This window comes from Harpegnathos saltator, unplaced genomic scaffold (genome assembly GCF_003227715.2).
Source record: "Harpegnathos saltator strain DR-91 unplaced genomic scaffold, Hsal_v8.6 scaffold765, whole genome shotgun sequence".
NCBI classification, from domain to species: Eukaryota; Metazoa; Arthropoda; class Insecta; order Hymenoptera; family Formicidae; genus Harpegnathos; species Harpegnathos saltator.
Window position 1 is genome coordinate 366,467 of NW_020230610.1, and position 15,248 is coordinate 381,714.

At 40.7% G+C, this 15,248-nt stretch overlaps 2 protein-coding genes and 1 long non-coding RNA gene across 6 annotated transcripts in view; 2 read left to right on the forward strand and 1 right to left on the reverse strand.

Annotated features, from left to right (window-relative positions):
- The window catches only part of Atg4a (Autophagy-related 4a), a 456,226-nt gene that overhangs the window by 331,933 nt on the left and 109,045 nt on the right, over nucleotides 1-15,248 (reverse strand). The window lies entirely within an intron of this gene.
- On the forward strand, nucleotides 1,354-3,292 carry LOC112590246 (uncharacterized). The gene has a single exon (XM_025306191.1). The coding sequence runs from the start codon at nucleotides 2,124-2,126 to the stop codon at nucleotides 2,598-2,600; it is 477 nt and encodes a 158-aa protein (XP_025161976.1). The 5' UTR covers nucleotides 1,354-2,123; the 3' UTR covers nucleotides 2,601-3,292.
- On the forward strand, nucleotides 5,917-15,237 carry LOC109503987 (uncharacterized). The gene is made up of 4 exons (XR_003114078.1): nucleotides 5,917-6,545; nucleotides 13,214-13,372; nucleotides 13,879-14,024; nucleotides 14,140-15,237. It is a non-coding gene; the product is annotated as an uncharacterized LOC109503987 (long non-coding RNA).

Below are 15,248 nucleotides of genomic sequence, written 5' to 3' on the forward strand. Positions count from 1 at the left end.
CCATCGAGAAAACTACCGATACCGTGACCGCTCTGATACCGCGATCCTACGAAAACTCGTGGACTTCCACCTCCACTTTCCCCGATTGTGCTTCGTAATATTTAATAATCGTCAAGCTATGTTCTAATTTGGATAATATCTTAATCTCGACGTGTAAATTGTAATGTACCTGTCAACGTCCAAATTCAATGTATCTTCGCCACTGATTCTTATATTATTCGATCGTGCGAAACATATTAATCAATAATATAATTCGATGGAAAAATTTCACCATGTTACGTCCGTAGGCATATTTACCATCGTTGTAGTCGACGGGAACCACTCGGAGAAGAGGAGCATGCACGTCACCCGTTATACAGTGCCTACCAAAAGTTTGGGGCCACCTAAATAATTTTTGAACGGTTTGAAATATAGGATTGAAATTTACGAGGATTCAATGGGATGACAAAGTCTATTATTTAACCACAAAAACACCCGCCTCCACACCCCCTGGGACCGAGGAGAGGGGGGAGCCAAAAAATCTCAAATGGCATGTTGGGTTGAGTGAGCTCGTTCGAAAGGGCTTTCCGAGACGAAAACAACGCGAGATCGCCGAGGTCCCTACGATCTTTTTTCGCGTGTTATGATCATTTGAACATTGAGATTTTGCGAGGGTCCACAGCGACAACAGAAGAAAGGTCAGGCTTCACGCGGGCACGTGCGTGCGTGCGTGCGTGCGTGCATGCGTGCGTGCGTGCGTGCGTGCGTGCATGCGTGCGTGCGTGCGTGCGTATGTGTGTGTATGCGTGTTCGGCCAACTAAGGCAAGACCGCTAGCGTGTCCGGCCAACTAAGGCAAGACCGAGATAGGAACATTGGCGTATGTGAAGGAATAAAAACATTAATTATTTAATCAAATGTTCAAATTGATGTCCTTCGACAACTTGGCAGTGTCTTAAGGAGTAAGGCCACTCCAGAATTTTCAAGAAATCGATTTTTTTTTTGTCAATATGTTGCCTTGAAGCCTTAAGAGTAAGAAAAAAATGTTTCATAGCCCGGGGAAATCTCAAAGAGATCGTTTTCGAAGGTTTTTCCAAGGCACCCCGCTGCGCGCTCCAAGCGCTTTTGGATCGATACAGCGCGCTTGAATTTAGACCTTTGTAATCCTCTTACCTGTTGAGAATCACTTATTTTCGGGGTTCTAGAAAGTATATAAGGTTCGTATAATAGCTTGCAGATGTCGTAATAGTAAAAGTAAATACAGCAAAGTGTTAGTGTACACTCAGTCTGGCCGTTAGAAGGACACCAAGCGCACACTTGCTTGTTGCATTCTATTAGCTTTCGTTTGTTATTACTTAGATTGGTGATTGACACAAAATGAGTGAAAGATCAAAATATCGTGACCGCAAAGGTACAAAGAGAGGAGCGAGTTTTGCAAATAAACCAAGCAAGTCACGTCATCGATCGTTAAACAGATTTGAAATAGAGTCGCCGGATCCCAAGAGCGTCGGCACGTCCGCTAAGAAGCTTAGGCTGTCTGAAAATGCTCGTCAAGTTGAAGTAGATGCATTGTTCGGCTATCGTTTGATTAATTTTGTGGCTGTGTTTTCTGCTTTTTCACAAGTTGTTGAGTGCAAAGTGTGCAAATCGAACGTCACATTTACTGAAAGTGGCAAACGTGGACTTGGTTTCAAGATAGTTATTTCTTGTGTCAACTGTGAGAAAACTGAAATTTCTAATAGTCCATATATTAACCGAACATATGAAATCAATCGGAGAATAGTCCTTGCCATGCGATTACTAGGAATTGGTTTATATGGATTCAAAAAGTTCTGTGCGTTCATGGAACTGCCTCAGCCAATTTTTCATTCATTCTATGATAAACTTATTAAAACTATTCATGATGCAACAGAAACTATTTGTAAGGTTAGCATGGCAAAAGCAGTAGAAATAGAAAAAAAGAATGTGCTGAAAATGGATTGGTAGTGTCAGGTGATGGTTCTTGGAGGAAACGTGGATTTTCATCATTATTTGGTTTGGTGACATTAGTAGGATGGAGTACTGGAAAAGTGATTGATATAATTATCAAATCTAAATATTGCAAGGCTTACGAATATTGAGAAAAAAAATCTGATACTGCAGAATATGCTGAGTAGCTGGAAACAGATGCAAACCAATAACCACGAGGGGTCGACGGGTAAAATGGAGGTCGACGCAGTTGTCGAAATGTTTCAGCGTTCTGAAAGTTTATATGAAGTGAAATACGGCAGATACATAGGTGACGGTGACTCTAAGACATTCAAAGGTATTTTAAATGCTGAGCTTTACGAGAATTTCACAATACAAAAGAAGGAATGCATCGATCACGTTCAGAAAAGAATGGGAACTCGGCTAAGAAATTTGAAAAAAGAAGTAAAAGGTCTTGGCGGGAAAGGAAAATTGACAGGCAAGCTCATTGATGAGCTTTCAATGTACTACGGCTTGGCCATCCGCAGGAATCAAAATTCAATAGAAAAGATGAGAAATGAAATTTGGGCAACGTTGTACCACAAGCTGTCGACAAATGAAAAGCCACAACACGACAAGTACCCGTCCAGTGAAAGTTCGTGGTGTTCGTGGTAAAAGGCAAAAGCCACCAATACTTTAAATACTTATTCACACAAGCAAGCTCTTCTACAAACAGTTTTTAACGCCATGAAGCTCATCTACGAAGAGTTGAGCAGCGATACCTTCTTACACGGTGTTTAGGTGGCTTCACACAGAACAGCAATGAAAGCTTCAATGCTACGGTTTGGTCAATAGCCCCAAAATCAACATCAAGTGGGAAAACTGTCCTTGATTTTGCAGGAAATCTTGCTGTGTGTATCTTCAACGATGGAAGAAGCAGTATTATGCAAATTATGGCGGTTTTAGGCATGACCATAGGGCTAAATTGTTATAACTTCTGCGTTGATGCGGACGACCGCCGCATCGAGTTATCCGACCGATCGTTGACTGAAGCTGCAAGAACATCTCGGCTTGCTTTAAAATCAGACAGGAAGGATGAAGAAGAGAAAAATATCAATTTGGAAGGCTAATTATATGGTGCAGGCATTGCAGGTTAAAGGTATAATCAAATTTTCTGCTATAGAATGTTATTCAAAACTTTGAACACGTTTTTCTAAGAACTGCATTTTTCTAATTGGGCGAAATGATAACTCCTACAAATCTTTATCGATTCTCTTGAACTTTTGAGGGTGACTTTTCAGATACATTATCTAGTGGATAGCGTACGGATTTTGCAATAAGTTATAAACTTTCATTTTTATAAACAATTTTTCGGTGAAATTTTTGGGTGAAGAATGAACTTTTTTTAAAAATGTGCACCATTTTTCAAGAAAACGGTATTTTCAAATTTCCATACGCTATCCAGTAGCTTTTGGCATATATTACTTAAAAATTTTTGGTTTTTCGTTCTAGGTTGAAATCTGCGGGAGCAATCGTTTCGCCCGTTTAAGGCCTCGCATGAAAAGTGCCTTGCAATCTTAGGTTCTGAAGCCATTTTAAAATAAAAACAAATAAGAAAAATTTTTTCTTACACTTAAATGTGTTTAATAAAGTACCTTAACTGAATTTTCCAATGCTTTTATTATACTCTTGAAAAAAATTCCCGAAATTAGTCTTTTTTTCTGGGACCTAGAGTGGCCTTACTCCTTAAACGAACGTAAAAGGTTTCAATTACGTTAGTTAAAAAATCGGGTGTGGTTGAATTTGAAACGTTCACTATTTTTTCCCGCAGCTCTTCTAAATTTTCAGACCTAGTCTCATAGACCTTTGTTTTCAAATACCTCCAGTAAAAGAAGTCTAATGGGGTCAGATCTGGTGATCTCGGTGGCCATTCTATTGTGCCTCTCTACCAATCCATCGATCAGTGAAAACATCGTTTAGAATATTTCGAGCTTGCAGAGAAAAATGAGCTGGAGCCCCATCCTGCTGAAACCAAACATTGTGGAAAGCTTCTCCAGCAATATCTAGCAATATATTGAATAGCCGGTATCACTTGGTTTCTTAGCAAATTGCAATAATTTTGAAAACAAAGGTCTATGAGACTAGGTCCGAAAATTTAGAAGAGCTGCAGGAAAAAAATAGTGAACGTTTCAAATTCAGTCACACCCGATTTTTAACTAACGTAATTGAAACGTTTTACGTTCGTTTAAGACATTGCCAAGTTGTCGAAGGACATCAATTTGAACATTTGATTAAATAATTAGTGTTTTTTGTTAGTATTGGTATTATTTGCATTGATGTGTTTTGCGATTCGCGCCCTCTTTGCATACCTCTAAGTACAGTCTTTGTTCATCTATGTTTTCTTTACCGACTGTGATGTCGTTTTGGTCTCGCATTTTTATATTTTGCAACTGTGTGTATGGCCATGCCTCTCTTATAACGAACAGCATCCTTATAATGTACCATTGGAATAATAATAAATGTTACTCTCTCAAGGCTTATCTACGCTTTATTAGTTACTCATGCTAACATTTTTATTCCTTCACATATGCCAGTGTTCCTATCTCGGTCTTGCCTTAGTTGGCCGGACACGCTAGCGGTCTTGTCTTAGTTGGCCGAACACGCATACACACACACACACACACGCACGCACGCACGCACGCGCGCACGCACGCACGCACACACAGGAACGCGCGTGCCGCGTGAAGCCTGACCTTTCTTCTATTGTCGCTGTGGGCCCTCACAAAATCTCAATGTTCAAATGATCACTGCGCAGGAACTGCGAAAAAAAATCGTAGAGACCTCGGCGACTTCGCGTTGTTTTCGTCTCGGAAAGCCCTTTCGAACGAGCCCTCACTCAACCCAACATGCCATTTGAGATTTCTCGGCTCCCCCCTCCCCTCGGCCCCCGGGGTGTGGAGGTGGGTGTTTTTGTGGTTAAATAATAGACTTTGTGATCCCATTGAATCCTTATAAATTTCAATCCTATATTTCAAACCGTTCAAAAATTATTTAGGTGGCCCCGAACTTTTGGTAGGCACTGTATATATATATATATATTATTACGTCTCAGCTCCTATTTTTCCCCCCTGTTTCTTATTTCTTTTTTTTATCCTTATCAAGCGGTCTTGCAATCTAAACTTCCGGTTCTCCCCTTCCTCGTTCGATATGGACTAGGATTATATTATGTTGACATTCGTAACGGCGACCTGTAATTGTGACTAACATTTTATTTTAAGTTAATGCGTTAGCTTTAATGCCTTTTACTATTCCTTTGTATATGGAAAACCTTATGTTAAATTTCCGACACCGGCGTGTGTTAATTTGATATATCGATTTTGGATGACACATTTTATGTGCCAGACTCAACGTATGAATTGTGTTACTCTTTTCTGTTTTCTTTCTTTTCGGCACTTCTGTTCTATGTTAATTTGATACGTCGTTTTCTACAGCGCGCGTATGCTTTATCATTGCTTACGTAGTCTCAAGAATAACAGCCCGGTTGCGCGAGGGCTTGGCTATTATTTCTTACTATTATTCCAAATTATTTTTATCATAGCGGACAGACTATGCAGCTTCCCCATCTCTTGTTTCTTAACAATAAAAATAAGCACTAAGTGTGGGACAGTTGTGTTATAACCGTTAACAACTTTTCTAATCGTTATCTTTATAACTCTGCAGTATAAGCATTATGATTCTACGAATCTCATAACTGTTTTGCGTCAGCAGCACGGCCCAGCTTCGCTCTCAGGAATCTCGAATGGAAGTCAAGGCATATCGCGTCGTAATTCTCCACCTTGTTTATTTCATCCGACATCTCGCTAAACTTTACGTATTATCCGATTATTAGATCAAAGCGTTAGAAATGTAGTGTAAAGAAGTAAAAACCTATCACTATAAAATTGTACTACCCCCGTTTGCCACTCTCCGTTAAAATTATTAAACTTGTTGCGCCGAATTCGCCAGGAACGCTTCCTTGGCCTATCATTGTATCGCGTCGTACCTAAATTCGCGATTGCCGCATTATTGTCCACCCGCGGTTGACTATAAAATTGTAAACGTTTTCATTCAAAGATAACCGAACTGTTTAGGCGACACTTTGGCGGGGTTCTTATCGTTGTTGCATCCGGAGATCGAGTAACTCGCATCTTGCTCCGACACAAAGAAGAAGGACTCCTCGGCCTGTCAGCGAACCGCCCGCTTCTTCACTCTCGTTGAGGCCGTCACACGTTTCGGACGCGTGCTCACAAGTCTCTCCTTAACTGTTGTACTTAGAGAATCTTCAAGTTCCATCATCTCGTGACGGTCTCTCATATTCTCGTATATCTCCTTTTTTTCTTTCTGGTTCTTTCTCATTACAATTGTTGCAACCAAGTGTATTCGTGACTTCAACCAATTTCACGATCTTCTTAATTAATTCATACAAGAAAAGACAGACGCGACTTTCGGAAGCCGGGAGTGCGATATCGCGAGCGTTCGACGTTCCGTCATCTCAGCTGGGAGGAACGCGGGCACGTACGAGGGCTCCTTCTCCCGTTCCGTCGGACGCCTAAACAGTGACGTTCCTGCCATCCGATTACAGTAAGCCTTTCGATATCCAAGTTAATAAACAATATATGTCTTCCTCTATGTCGTTCGATGTGTTTCACAATCCGTGTATTGTTCTCCGTACAGGGGCGCTTTCCTCATAGTCATATCCACGTTATCAAATAAATTCTATTGAATCCAATAAAATTCCACGGGACGTAACAATATATACAGGGTGTCCCATTTTAATCCGGCCGGCTGAATAAAATTCGAGAGTATTTTCCAGAAAAAAATGTCAGACAAATGTTGCTCAGTTCTAAGGGGGACATTTGATGCCATCAACAATTTTGACCTCGGGTAAAGGGTTCAAGGCCATTCAAGGTCAACTTTTTTTCTTAAATGGGAACCCCTATTTTTCACATCGGCAATCGATTCTACATAAAAAAAATGAAACTTTTGTCTGAAGCATTTTTTTTATAACGCAAACTAATTTCACTTATTCAGCCGCCAAAATTGAAATTTTCAAACTTTCTGAATTTTTTACTCGAGAATAGTGGGGTTTGGGGGGAAATTGCAGAAGATAAAAAGTTCTTGGAATGTTGCAAGGAATTCACTTGAATTTTCGCATAGTTGATCGTGCACTTTTTTCGAGGTACCTCCTGACAGGTAGAACATTGGCGTGTGTGTGGGTGTGTGTGGGTGTGGATGTGGGTGTACAGGATGTTGTAAAAGTCTGGGAAGAGCAGAATAACTCGAAAAATATGAGTCCTAGAAAAAATGCGAAGTACTGGGCTTTTATAATTTTTTCCTGGCTATCTGATGGTGACCTTGGATTTGACTTTGACAATGACCTTGAAGGTCATTGTAAAGAAAAAAAAGGAGATATACGAGAATATGAGAGACCGTCACGAGATGATGGAACTTGAAGATTCTCTAAGTACAACAGTTAAGGAGAGACTTGTGAGCACGCGTCCGAAACGTGTGACGGCCTCAACGAGAGTGAAGAAGCGGGCGGTATATATATCAGGTATATATACACGTCACGTGAAGGTTACCTCAACTTTTTTAGCTGGCACCCCCTATTCTTTATTACATATTCTTGTAGCTGATCTCGAGAGCTTCCCAAAACACTATAATCAAATATTTTTTGGTGAAGTATTTTTCGAGTTATAAAACTCCAAATTTACAAAATTTTGATAAAAATACAATATATTTCGTAAAACATTCATTTTCCGATAGTCTTATCTTACATGATCCAACCAGTCAAGGCAAGATCCGAGCATGATCCAACCAGTCAAGACAAGATCCGAGCATGATCCAACCAGTCAAGGCAAAATCTGAGCATGATCCAGCCAATCAAGGCAAGATCCGAGCATGATCCAACCAGTCAAGGCAAGATCTTCTTTTGTGTACAATTACTTAAAGTGTTCAAAAACTTGGCCTTTTACTTCTATGCATAGCTCTAGTCTATGGTGAAAGTCGTCCCTAACTTTTTCAAGAACTCCTACATTAATATTTCTGCAAGCCTGTCTGATCCGGTTTTTCATATTTTCAACGGTTGTAGGCTTTTGCGAATAAACTATATCTCTAATGTAGCCGCAGAAATAAAAATCTAGGGGTGTCAAGTCGAATGACTTGGGGGCCATTCTTGAACTCGGCTGCCCATACCAATCCACCTATTCGGGAATCTATTGTTTAAATATTGTGTAACAGCTCGAGATCTATGAGCCGGTGCTCCATCTTGTTGAAACCACATTCGTCTGTAGTACGAGTAAATCATTGTCGACATGTCTCAAGAGGTTGGGCAGGTCATCTTGAAGAAATCTTAGATAGATTGCCGCATTGAGTTTCTTCAAAAAAATATGGACCAACAATAACATCTCCCAGGATGGCTGCCCAAACGTTAATGGACCACTGTCATTGGAACTCTTGGCTTCTCTGCCAATGTGCATCTGAATAATAATGGCAGTTATGTCTATTAACGCCTCCTCTATTACAAAACGTGGCTTCATCAGAAAAAAGCGTATCAGCAATGAACCGGGGATTTTGTTGAATTTTATCTCAAGTCCAGTTACAAAAACGTACACGGCGTTGGTAGTCCCTCTCTTCCAATTGCTGACTTAGATGAATGTGATATGGGTGAAACTTGTTGAGCTTGAGCACACGATTGGCTGTTGATTTAGATATACCGTATTTGCCGAATTGCCCCTCAGTTTGTCTCGTAGAGATTTGAGGATTCAAAGCAACGGCACCTATAACAATCAATGATGTGACTTCATCAGGGCCCGATTTTCGCCGGTTTCTTCTAAGAATACCCTGTTCAGCTCTATCGCAGAATCTTTTTATTACTTTCCTATCAGGATGGCGTCTATCTGGAAATCTTTCAGCATAAAGCCTTTCTGCTGCCGAGTAATTATTCCTGGCCTCATCCAAAATGCGAATTATGTCCACAATTTCATTTGATGGATAAGCAGCCATAATTATAAAGAAAAATAGCCATAATTATAAAGCAAAAAACCAAAAATTCCTCTTATCAAAAAAAAGTCAATGGATAATAATATGCGTCTATTTGAGACTTCGCCAAAATACCGACAGTTGCTCAAGTAAACATCCGCGTCGGGCTAACGATCAAGTATCTTGGCCTGACGTTGGACAGCCGGTGGGAGTTTGGCCCGCACTTTAGGGAATTGGCCCCCAGAGTGCGCGAAGCTGGGCTGGCTGTCGCCAGCCTCCTGTGCAACCTGGGAGGTTCAGGTTGGAGAGCTCGCTGCCTGTACGTGAATGCGGTACTGTCGATCGCCTTGTACGGGGCGCCAATATGGGTGCTCCAGCTCAGCGCCTGCCGAGATGGCATACGCCGAATGCGGCAGGCGCTGAAGCCATTGTACATCCGGGCGATCAGGGCGTACCGCACGATACCGTACATGGTGGCGACCACCCTTGCTAGGTCCCCTCCCGTAGAGCTCCTCGCCGAGGAACGGCGAATCCTCTACTGGAGGATCAAGGAGCTCCGCGAGGAGGGGGACCTAACGGCCAGGGACATGCGGGCCTTAAAATCCCCGTGGCTCGTACCCTGGAGAAGTGGGGGGACATTTTGTCCGACCCACGGGGTACGGGCACGAGACGGCTGAGGCTGTCCGCCTCTGCCTGCCGGACTTGGCGGGCAGGAGGGGATACGGACTGTCCTACCATCTGGTGCAGGTGCTGACTGGCCATGGGTGCTTTGGCAAGTACCTGCACCAGATTGGGAAGAAGCTCACCACCAGGTGCCACCACTGCCCCGTCCTGATGGACACGGCGCTCCACACCTTGGCTGCATGTCCAGCCTGGAGTCCGGGTCCTGGCCGGGGCGATGGGGTGTCCAGTGGGGGACATCTCGCTCCAGCGAGCGCATGGTTCAGACCATGTGCGGGAGCGAGGAGGGATGGGAAGTGGCGGCCTCCTTCTGCATGGAACGTTATGTCCAAGAAGGAGGCCCCCGAGAGGGAGCGCCGACCACGCCAAACCCGTCGTCGCAGAAGGCGACGGGGTGATCGGCGCCCAATGGGGGGAACTTAGGTAGCGGGCCTGAGGAGGCACCGGCTGAGGAAGAAGAGGACCCCTGAGTAGCAAGGGTCCATGCCTTCCTTGGCCGCCTCGGGCCCGCCTCCGTCGGCAGGGGGGATCCGGCTCTTCTTCTTCGTAGAAGATGGATCCCCACTGCCGCAGACATGCAGGGATAGGGGGGAGTGATGCCCCGTTTGAGGACGGGGTAAGTGGTGAGGGAGGATGCCCCCTCCCCCTATAGGTGAAACCAGAAGGCCAACCGGTCGGTCTTAGACCGACCGGGGCCTTGGATTCCCTTGGAACAGAGCGCGGTAATAGGTGGCGTGGGGCTCCCGAAAGGGAGTTCTGGGGCCGGGGTGTCGGGGAAGAAATGCGGGAGCAGTTCCCCTGACTCCCCATATTACCGGTCCGACAGGTAGGCATCCCACAGGGGTTTTAGTCGGTAGGAGTCCGACATAACCCCCGACCCCCCAAGGGTCGGGGGTATCCATGATGGATTTCCCCTGCGTCACTAAAAAAAAAAGAAAAAAAAAGTTGTTCAAATAAGAAATTTGAAACAAGCCTCTTGATATTTGTTTCATTAAAAGAATTGACAATTGCATTTTCACAATTGTTACAGTTCATTGATTATCAGGCAATACAGGATCTCGTCTTGACTGGCTGGATCATGCTCGGATCTTGCCTTGACTGGTTGGATCATGTAAGATAAGACTATCGGAAAGTGAATGTTTTACGAAATATTTTGTATTTTTATCAAAATTTTGTAAATTTGGAGCTTTATAACTCGAAAAGTACTTCACCAAAAAAATTTGATTATAGTGTTTTGGGAAGCTCTCGAGATAAGCTACAAGATATGTAAAAATAGGGGGATCTATATAAAATATCGAAATCAACATTCACGTGACCTTCAAATGACTATCCAAAGTCAAACCAATGACATCATCTTATATACTCCTCGAAACCATACAACTTTTATCTGAAACATTTTTCTCACAAACGCTTAGTTTTCCAAAGAAATGCTTGGAACGGGCGCGCTGATGCACCATGTATACTTGAAGTATACACTCTAAATGTTGGGTCTGGGAAAAAGTTCGTGGCATTTTTTCCGATAGATGGCGTCAATTTCAAATAACTCAGGAAACACAGATCGCAGCGACATCACTGATTGCTCGTTGGAAAGGTGACACTTCGAGCGTTACTTTCAGTGTATAAACATCGAAATTGGTGCAGTGGTTGGAAAGTTGTTTGCGTTTGAAAATGGAGAAAAGTAATGAAAAATTACGCTATATTTTGCAATATTATTACGACAGAGGGAAGAACGCTGCGCAGGCTTGCGAAAAAATTTGTACTGTGTACGGTGAAAGTACTTTATCAAAATCTGCTGCGCGGAAATAGTTCGCTCGCTTTCGTTCTGGTAATTTTGATGTGAAAGATGAGTCACGCTCTGGTCGTCTAATCACTGAAAAAGCTGATGAAATTCTTGAAAAAGTCCAGCAAGATAAGTATATCAGTAGTGTCGATATTGATATAGAGCTAGGCATTGACCACAAAACTGTTTTAAACCATTTACACAAAGCTGGCTACAAAAAGAAGCTGGATGTATGGGTTCCTCATGAGTTGAGCGCGAAAAACATGATAGACCGAATTAACATGTGCGACGCGCTGCTGAAACGCAATGAAATCGAGCCGTTTCTGAAATGTGTCATAACCAGTGACGAAAAATGGATCACGTACGACAATTGGAAGCGTAAAAGATCATGGACAAGGGATAGTGAGCTGTCACAAGCATTCGCGAAGCCAGGATTGACGCCGAAAAAGGTGATGCTGTGTGTGTGGTGGGACTGGAAGGGAATCGTCCACCATGAGCTACTTCCAGTTGGTCAGACGATTAATTCTCAACTCTACTGTGGACAACTAGAGAGATTACGCCAGGCAAGAAAGAATTTGAAAGAAAACGGCCCGAATTGAATAATAGGAAAGGTGTTGTCTTACATCATGACAACGCCCGACTACACACTTCTTTAATGACCCATCAAAAATTGCGAGAGCTTGGTTGGGAAAGTTTTGATGCATCCACCGTATAGTCCAGACATAGCACCCTCTGACTATCACTTGTTCCGATCTCTGCAGAACTCTCTCAATAGAATTAAGCTGGTTTCAAAAGAAACCTGTGAAAACCACTTGATTCAGTTTTTCAACCAGAAACCACAGAAGTTCTTCATCGATGGCATTATGGCTCTACCCAAAAAATGGCGAAACATTATCAATAATAATGGAGCATATTTGGTTTAAATAAATTCATTTTCACATTATAAGAAAACCAGTTGAATTTTACTAAAAAAACGCCACGAACTTTTTCCCAGACCCAATGCTTGATACGGGCGCGCTGATGCACCATGTATACTTGAAGTATACACACTAAATAGTTCCGTTTAGGCTGGAATTGACTAAAATAAATATTACTTCCAATTGACTAAAATAAATATTACTTCCAAGGGTATAAGGAAGTGATTCCAGCCATTTTGGTCCAATTTTGAAGGGTGCCGAAAACAGGCCTTAGGGACCCTCCTCCTTTATCCGTTCAGCTGAGAAGTTGAGTAATAAGTATCAAACCGAAGAAACAATTACCAGCGAAGGTATTAATATTTTCTATCTTAATTGGCAATTTTAATTGGAAATTTTGAAAAATATATAATTTCCTTAACAAATATTTAACTTTTTTACTCCTCAGCTGAAGAGGACAAAATTGCAGAAGAAAATAAAAATGGTTGATTCATAATCATAGACCACAATCAGAAGTTGATAAAAAATGGGATGCATCGTATACATTACGCGTTCAAGATTGTGCTAACAAAATATGTAAAAATGTTAACGACATATTGATTAAGTAGCCTGTACTAAAATTGGAATCTGGATTTTTGCTGCTATATATCTTGATCTATGAACTTCTATCATTTTATAAAGGAAACCTGCAAGATAAAATATTACGAGAGTCCTGACTGTCCATAGCTTGATTGGATATAATAGTTTTGTCTTGCATATCTCTTTGTAAAACTTCTTTATGAGGGATTTTTGCCAATTTTTTATGTCTATTTGATATGACAAAATTAGTATGCCTAATTCGTAATTAAAAATCAGTATTACTTATAAATACTTTTATTTATTTATACTTACAGATTGAAAGAGACTTTGATAGAAAATTCTCCGAACACAAAGAACGCTTAATAACATCCTGGGATGAAGAGTTTAAAAATTTTTTTAATTTTTTCAAAAAAATGTATTTACAGCAGATTACTTGCATGAAATTTTAATGAATGCACAATCCTTATCTAATGGTAAATATTCACTCATTAAAAAATTTAACCATAATTTATACGATATGTTACGAATAATATTTTATAAATGTGTACATATACCATATATACAGGGTGTTTGATAGCTGATCATGCAGACGAAAGTTGGAGATAGATTGGGTGTAGCCGAGAAGAAAAGTCATGTACCATAATGTCAAGTTGCCAATAGTTATCGAGTTATTAATTAAAACATGTGAGCCAACGAACGCGTAGAGAGCGGAGGGCCTACCGACACTCACTGACTCCGCCTGTATCAAATATCTACGTGCTTACTACGGCCGCCCTCCGCTCTCTACGTGCTCGTTGGTTCACATGTTTTAATTAATAACTCGGTAACTATTGCCAATTTGACATTATGGTACATGACTTTTCTTCTCGGCTACACCCAATCTATCTCCAACTTTCGTCTGCATGATCAGCTATCAAACACTCTATATATATATTTATCTATTTATTTATATGTATGTTTACTAATTTCTTTATTCTAGATTCGAAAACGGCAATTCAAATTTGGCTTTTAGCAAGTGTTGTAGCTGCGAAGTCTAATAAAATATGTATCAAAATTGGAAATAAAAAAAGACTATAGAGGCCTACAATCTCGGAATGTCGAGAAGGTATTTTAGTGCATTGCAAAGTGAGTTAATTGATATATCTATTTTTATCGTGAACATCCAAAAGAAAAAAGTATTAAATTAAATGATTTTAGTAACTACAAAAATAAATATCAATCAATTTCTATGTTATTGTAGTTACCTGGAGATGTTGGATCAACATGCAAGGAAAAAGAAAATAAGATGCTACAGATGACTCTTAGTATGCAACCATTTATAATAGTCGTTGGACCACAAATAACTTCAATTGAAGAAATATACATTCGTCTTGATAAAACTCTATATCCTATGCCGAGTGTATTGAAAGCATTAGATATATTCTTTAAGATTTTCATAACACGTTTAATGCGTGTTATCCAAAAGAATGTGAAAATGTATGGTATTTGATACAGTGGAGTATCTATGACATTCACACAAGTTGGAACTAGAACATTCCTTTTCTCTGTAATGCACTAACAAGTAAAGGTACCTAACTGTCACTCACCGATTTTGATGAAACTTTGCCCACTTATAGAACGATGGAAAATAATCGACACGTATTTTTTTATCTGCGGAGAAGCAGTTTTAAGGGTAGAAATTACCCCTTATTTATATAGAGTGTTTTCGCGTTAGAAGTGCTATCTTGTTGTTTATTCGAAAGGCTGAAAGGTTTCATGGGATTTTTGGAGTCGCTAAATTCGAATCTGACGTGAAAATTCAAAAATACAAAATGGCGGATCAAATATGGCGCCTATGTCTCGTGAATGGGACTATTTTTTCCATGTAAATTAAAATGATGTTGACGAAAATTACGATTTTTTAAATATATAGGGGAAATCACATTGTTTTCACTATTTTTAGTATTACTGTTTGTCATTTGTTTTTATGCGTGCATATGAAATGTCTTCAGGCAACTTATATGGAATTTGCTGTTATGTCACCTAACATTAAATGAATCTATTGAGAATAAATGTTCCATATATTTCAGTATGTCATTATTCATTGAGCGATCTCGAAAACCTAAAAAAATCGTAATTTTCGTCAACATCATTTTATTTTACATGGAAAAAATGGTCCCACTCACAAGACATAAGCGCCATATTTGATCCGCCACTTTGTATTTTTGAATTTTCACGTCAGATTCGAATTAGCGACCCCAAAAATCCCATGAAACCTTTCAGCCTTTCGAATAAACAACAAGATAGCACTTCTAACGCGAAAACACTCTATATAAATAAGGGGTAATTTCCACCCTTAAAACTGTTTCT